Consider the following 7,280-nt stretch of genomic DNA (forward strand, 5'->3'; position numbering starts at 1 on the left):
AGCTATTTCAAATCCTGAAAGATGATGCTGTGAAAGTGCTGCACTCAATACTCCAGCAAATTTGGAAGACTCAGCAGTGGCCACAGGCCTGGAAAAGGTCAGTTTTCATTCCAATCCCAAAGCAAGGCAATGCCAAAGAATGCTCAAACTACCGCACAATTGCACTCATCTCACACGCTAGTAAAGTCATGCTCAAAATTCTCCAAGCCAGGCTTCAGCAATATGTGAACTGTGAACTTCCAGATGTTCAAGCTGGTTTTAGAAAAGGCAGAGGAACCAGAGATCAAATTGTCAACATCCACTGGATCATGGAAAAAGCAAGAGAGTTCCAGAAAAACATCTATTTCTGCTTTATTGACTATGCCAAAGCCTTTGTGTGGATCACAATAAACTATGGAAAATTCTGAAAGAGATGGGAATACCAGACCACCTGATCTGCCTCTTGAGAAACCTATATGCAGGTCAGGAAGCAACAGTTAGAACTGGACATGGAACAACAGACTGGTTCCAAATAGGAAAAAGAGTACGTCAAGGCTGTATATTGTCACCCTGCTTATTTAACTTCTATGCACAGTACATCATGAGAAACACTGGACTGGAAGAAACACAAGCTGGAATCAAGATTGCCGGGAGAAATATCAATAACCTCAGATATGCAGATGACACCACCCTTATGGCAGAAAGTGAAGAGGAACTAAAAAGCCTCTTGATGAAAGTGAAAGAGGAGAGTGAAAAAGTTGGCTTAAAGCTCAACATTCAGAAAACGAAGATCATGGCATCTGGTTCCATCACTTCATGGGAAATAGATGGGGAAACAGTGGAAACAGTGTCAGACTTTATTTTTTTGGGCTCCAGAATCACTGCAGATGGTGACTGCAGCCATGAAATTAAAAGACACTTACTCCTTGGAAGGAAAGTTATGACCAACCTAGATAGCATATTCAAAAGCAGAGACATTACTTTGCCAACAAAGGTCCGTCTAGTCAAGGCTATGGTTTTTCCTGTGGTCTTGTATGGATGTGAGAGTTGGACTGTGAAGAAGGCTGAGCGCAGAAGAATTGATGCTTTTGAACTGTGGTGTTGGAGAAGACTCTTGAGAGTCCCTTGGACTGCAAGGAGATCCAACCAGTCCATTCTGAAGGAGATCAGCCCTGGGATTTCTTTGGAAGGAATGATGCTAAAGCTGAAACTCCAGTACTTTGGCCACCTCATGCGAAGAGTTGACTCATTGGAAAAGACTCTGATGCTGGGAGGGATTGGGGGCAGGAGGAAAAGGGGATGACAGAGGATGAGATGGCTGGATGACATCACCGACTCGTTGGACGTGAGTCTGAATGAACTCTGGGAGTGGTGATGGACAGTGAGGCCTGGCATGCTGCAATTCATGGGGTGGCAAAGAGTCGGACACGACTGAGCGACTGAACTGATAGCCCCACCATAACTTGATCACATCTATAAAGATCCTATTTCCAAACAGGATCATGGACCACAGTGCGAGGACTTGGGGTTTCAACATATCTTTTTGGAGGACACCGTTCAACCTGTAACACTCTCCAAGTGGGGATTCTAATCCAAGCCAAGGGTACCACCAAGTAGCTTGTGAGCCGTGGTGGAGGAAGCTGTGGGCCTGGAGAGAAGCAGCAGCCACGTGCTCAGGGAAAGTACAACAAGATTACGGAGGGATGGGACCCCAGGAGGGTAGAAACTGGAGAACACTGTGAGCCATGGAGAGACCTGCAGGAATAACTGATCAGGTGCCTGGTAGGACGGAAGACACATAACACGGCTTCAGAGTCTTCTTTCAATGGTGTTTCTATTGTGTGTTCTGGTCATCTGCTCATTATCTGCTCTTTAAATTATGTATTAAAACATTTATACCAAGTGCCAACATAGAAGAGCATAAACCCTTCTTAGTTTCCAGGTGAAAAGAGGAAAGATGGAAGAAGCTAAGATATTCAGACGGGAGACATGAAATCATTATTCTAGAACATACATAATAAAGCCAAAGGCAGGAAGTCCCCAGATTAGAATGAAAGGGTATATGGATATATAGATATACCTCTATCTCCATATGTATTTAATAAGGACCACATATTCACTAAGGGCTTCCTAGGTGGTTCGGTGGTAAAGAATCTGCCTGCCAATGCAGGAGAAGCAGTGTTTGATCCCTGCATCAGGAAGACCCCCTGGGGAAGAAATGGCACCCCACTCCAGTGTTCTTGCCTGGAGATCCCATGGACGGAGGAGCCTGGCAGGATACAGTCTACGCAGTCACAAAAGAGCCAGACACGGCTTAGCGACTAAGCAAATTCACTAAACGAATTCACCATTTTGTATTAAAATCTAATATTAGAAACACAGCAAGGAAAACAAGTAGGTGTGGGGGTGGAGAACCAAAGCGGGGATAGAACAAAAGGGAAGGAAAAACAGGAAGAAATGTGGTCCCGGGGCTGAGACCCTGAGCTCCCACAGACCCACCTTTGATCCGTGTTCAGGGAACGAGACCCCACAGGCCACAGCTCAGATTTGGCACAGCCAAATAAATATTAAAAACAAAATAAGCTATGTCTCATTAAAAATGTAAATATCATTTTTAAAATAATAATACTCCTTGTTATAAATTCCATACATAGCCAATTGATGTTCACAGAATGCTTTCATTAATTTTTGCCAAATTCTTGTTTTCTGTCGCCAACCTATGATTTTGCCTATGACACCGATGAGTGTCATCCCCACATAAACGGCGGGTGTATTTTTGTCCATCCTCATGAGTAATGCGGATGTGAAGCCAGGAAGATATGCCAGAACTTCACCCATTCGTCCAGGACGTGAGCCATGTTTTTGCTGAATGACAATTGTGGGTGCTATTTATAATGCGAAGGCTATAGACATAACACACAGTTTAAGTTTTCATTTATAACATTTTCTCCATCAACTTCTGAAGTCTAGACCGTCAACAACACAAGTCCTGACCCGCAGGGATTGCTGACTCGTGCGGTGAATAAGCCCGCGGCTGACTGCAAGCCCCTAGCCTGCCGTCCCCGAGCCGGAGCTCGGAGGTTGATGGCCAGCAGCCCAGCAGTGCGTCTCCACCGACAGGCCCGTCTGGGAGACAGACGATGGGGACTTCCCTGAGGGTCCAGTGGCTAAGACTCCCCACTCCCAGTGCGCAAGGCCTGGGTTTGACCCCTGGTCGGGGAACTAAACCCCACAAGCCGCAACTAAAGGTCCCACGTGCCACAGTGAATGACTGAAGATCCCGCGTGATGCAGCTGAGACCTGATGCAGCCAAATAAACAACATAAATTAAAAATTAAAAAAATTTAAAGAGTACAGATGATGGCCAGATGCAATACAATCATTAGGAAGTGATGACTTTTGAGTATTCATTCCTTTTGTTCTTAACATACTCTGCTGCTGCTAAGTTGCTTCAGTTGCGTCCGACTCTATGCGACCCCATAGACGGCAGCCCACCAGGCTCCTCCATCCCGGGGATTCTCCAGGCAAGAACACTGGAGTGGGTTGCCATTCCCTTCTCCCTAACATATTCTACCCAATTGTTAATTTATGTGATTTAACCCTTAAAAGTCCCTGTGTTGGACATTCAGCTTAAACACTTGACCCCAGCTAGAGCAGACAGCTGAGCGGAGAAATTAGAACATTTTTAAGCTGCTGCAGATCCTCACACTCTGAGAAGCATAAGCTCTCCACTTCATGGGTGGGAAAACTCATTTAGCAAAGTGACACGGCTTGGCTAGGGCCAAGCACATGGCTGGTTCTCGGCCTAAACAGGACGAGCGCCCAGGTGCCAGGCCTGCCCGCCCAGCAGTGTCTGTGGAGCCATGCCTTGTTCTTAAAATGGGGTTCTGTTTACAAGGGAGGGACAGTGAGGAAAGGAGCAGGTGGGAAGGTGCAGGCAGAAAGAGAGAGAAGACAGATCCCCGTAAGGAAGGACGATCCTTGAGTCAGAAAGAGGCGAGTGTTAAGAAGGAAGATAGTTGACACCTCTGCGGTCAAGGAGAAAGAAAATGGAGAAAGAAATGACCAGTCAGCAGAGAAGCTGCCAGAGATCTTTGCGGCTGCAATTTTCATGTAAGTGATTGAATATAGATTGCTGTGGATTGTGGAGTATAAAAGCAAAACAAGAGGTTCCCTGGTGTTCCAGTGGTTAAGAATATCCACCCTGCAATGCAAGAGATACCGGTTCAGTCTCTGGCCTGGGAGGATCCCACGTTGCCTCGGATCAGCTAACCCTCGGAGCCGCAGATACTAAGGCAACTCTCTAAAGCCCACCGGCCACAGCTAATGAGCCTGCCGCCGAAACTGCTGCGGCCCGCGGCTTGGGCCTGCGCCCCATGACAGAAGGAGCCCCACGGCGAGAGGCAACCAGAGAAAGCCCGAGTGCAGCCACAAAAACCCAGGGCGGCCAGAAATAGACAAAGAAATAAAACAAAAAATCAGAAGCAGAGGGGCCAGAACGCTGGCCTGAGAATGCCGGCAGGGTGGGGGATAGAATCAGACAGGGGCCCAGAGGGTGGCAAAAGAAAAGCCTTTAAACAGCGATGGCTGGAGTCTGTTCCCTTTAATGGAGAAGGATGGAGGGAAGGATGCACGGAAACTTCATCTTAGAGTCGTCCTCCTGGACTCGTCCTCCCATAAGCTCCACCCTCTCCAATCCAGCCTCCTCCGCCAGACCAAGGGTCTGTCTCAGGCTCTAACACCAAGCTCTCTCCTGTTCCACAGCAGCAAAGATGCCAATTCCCTTCTGCAAAAACAAACACGTCTGCCTGAATTTCAAGCACCCTCTCCCTCCACCTAATTCTGCAGACCTCACCCATTATCAGAGGTTCTGCTGGTGTCATCTCTGTGCTTTGGATTGGGGATGGAGTTTTAAAACATTACTATGCAACAGTTAATACCTTAAAAAGGCACAAAGAAAAAAAACAAGAAACACCTGTGTTGCAGTCGCTCAGCTTAAAAACCACAACTTGACCCTGATGGATCCCCAATGACATCCCTACCCTCACCATCCCCACTGCAGGGCCACCTCTAACCGAATGTGGAGGTTATCGTTCTCATGCATTTCTTTCCTTTTGTACCAGGTACGTATGTCCCCGAAAGCAACAGAGCACCTTAACTTGCATTTTTGAAACTTTACCTACTGTATGTGTGTGTGTGTGTATGTATATATATATATACATATATATATATTCTTCCACGACTTTTTTTCCTTGATGTTATTTTTGCATATTCCCTTCATATTGATACATGTGTTTCTGCTTCATTCTTTTTTTTTTTTTTTTTTTTTTGCTGATGACTATTTTTGGTCTTGTTTCTCTGGTTGCTGTTTATTTGGGGCAGTAATTGAAAATGCAGGCTTGGGAATCAGATGACCTGGTTCCAAATCCTACCTGCATCACTTATTTTGGCAAGACGCTTTGCATCTTTGTGGCTTACTTATAAAACAGAGGTGAAAATAATGCCCTCCCTATGGGTGGGGAAGGGCGTTAGGACTAAACGAGAGACAACTCTTGCACTGGGCCGGGAGCAGCACTCGCCATGTAAACATACTCTCTAAATACTGACTTTCATTATTTTTCCATCCACATGACTGTCAGGAAAACCACGCTGAGAACAAAGGTCAGAACCACGTTCTGTGCTCGAAATCTCAGACACCACGTCAAAGCAACGATGCCAAGGGCGTTGGGGATGCGTTAGAACGAAACTCAGTCACACCGCCAGATAGTAGTATTCATCTACCAACTGATGGTCCTCTGCCCTGTTTATACACATCAGTCAGCTCTTTCTTGGACCGTTCGACTTTGGGACACTTCTATAACTAAAAAATAAATAAATAAATAAGGTTTCAATGTTCATGTGCCTACAGATGGAACATCATAGGTGCATGACTAGAGTAACGTACGAGACAAATAAAGCACTAACAGGGCTGTGACTAACGAGGACAATACCTCCCACCATCACGCCACCAGGACTCATCGCACCCTGCTGGATTTCTTGGCCAGCTTATCTGGCCTGGGTTTGTCAGAATGTTCCCTGTCAATATCACCAAGTATTACAGAAAAACATAATCAATTCCAAAATAAAACTTGAAGATGATTATTGAATCCATTGGATTCATATTACCCTATCATTTCATTAACTACAACAACATATAATTTGAAGTAATTGCTTCAAGTCATGTGCTCTTTTGAATTACTCAATATTAGATCAAAACTTTTGTTTATCTTTAATATGTATATTGTGTTCCTAATTGGATTTCCCAATACAAAGTAAATTATTCATGTGCTAAATGGAAATGAAAATTGCTGTAAGAATGTTTCTGGCTTTGGAAAAAGTGAGTTTTTACATTTTTCCTCCTTAGCGGCTTACATCAGCATCAAGAAGGAATCATTCTCCTGGAGAGGTTATCCCACTGAAGATGAATTTGATTTCTTGCCACTTTCTGGCAGGAATGTATATGTCCCTTTAGCTGTGAAAATAATTCTGGAAAACTAACAAAAAATAAAATTACTGCAGCCTGCTGTCCATCCATATCGCATGCAAAGAGGGCTGGCTACAATCAAACTTATTATATACAATCCGAGCCAATAAGCTCACCAAAATACTCCTCAGAATGTACCATCAAACATATAATGGGCAGACCTGTTTCCTAAATAGTGAAGCAATTCTTTTTCAAATGCAGACTAAATGTCTAGAGAAAGAAATAAACCAAGCTTTCTCATACAGTGGTGAAATATTATCAACTTCAAAAATAGTAAACAGCATCATGCAATTTACAAATAATCTTCATCTCATTGAGAAACTGGTCCTCATGAGATTCCTTCTGGCTGGAATTAATACCACTCTCTCTAGTGCCTTCTGCAGTTAAAATTCCTTCTTCCTTCTTGATTCCTGGTGCAAATTGTAAATTGAGCATCTCTTCTCTTTCCTATTTGGTCCTGGGTTTTTAATTCTCAAGAGCTTTTCTAGAACATCCCAAGTCCAAACCTGTCTGCCCCGTGTTCAGCTACCCAACGGGCCAGGAAAAACCTACTTACTTCTTAGAGCATATTCTTTGGGCTCCACTGAATTCAGATCAGAAAGGAATTCTTCAACGTCCTGCATGCACTTGAGAGAAACATTTCTTGCAGGAAAAACAAAAGGCAATTGAAATTGAAAAGAAAGGAGACAAAGCAGCAAAGTCAGGGCCATCTTCGGTGAAGACCTTCGCCTGGCAGGGCAAAATTTCCCTCCTAGACAAAACCTTGCATTTATAAAAC

The 7,280-nt window shown here is 44.5% G+C and overlaps 1 protein-coding gene across 1 annotated transcript in view; it reads right to left on the reverse strand.

Annotated features, from left to right (window-relative positions):
* Window positions 1-7,280, reverse strand: part of LOC102393242 (O-acyltransferase like protein) — a 68,019-nt gene extending 60,739 nt beyond the window's left edge. Inside the window, exon 1 of the mRNA XM_045164036.1 lies at window positions 7,059-7,280. Within this exon, the coding sequence (XP_045019971.1) occupies window positions 7,059-7,212 (154 nt within the window). The 5' untranslated portion in view covers window positions 7,213-7,280. The remainder of the gene's footprint in view (window positions 1-7,058) is intronic.

The sequence above is a fragment of the Bubalus bubalis genome, chromosome 22, assembly GCF_019923935.1.
Source record: "Bubalus bubalis isolate 160015118507 breed Murrah chromosome 22, NDDB_SH_1, whole genome shotgun sequence".
Lineage (NCBI taxonomy): Eukaryota > Metazoa > Chordata > Mammalia > Artiodactyla > Bovidae > Bubalus > Bubalus bubalis.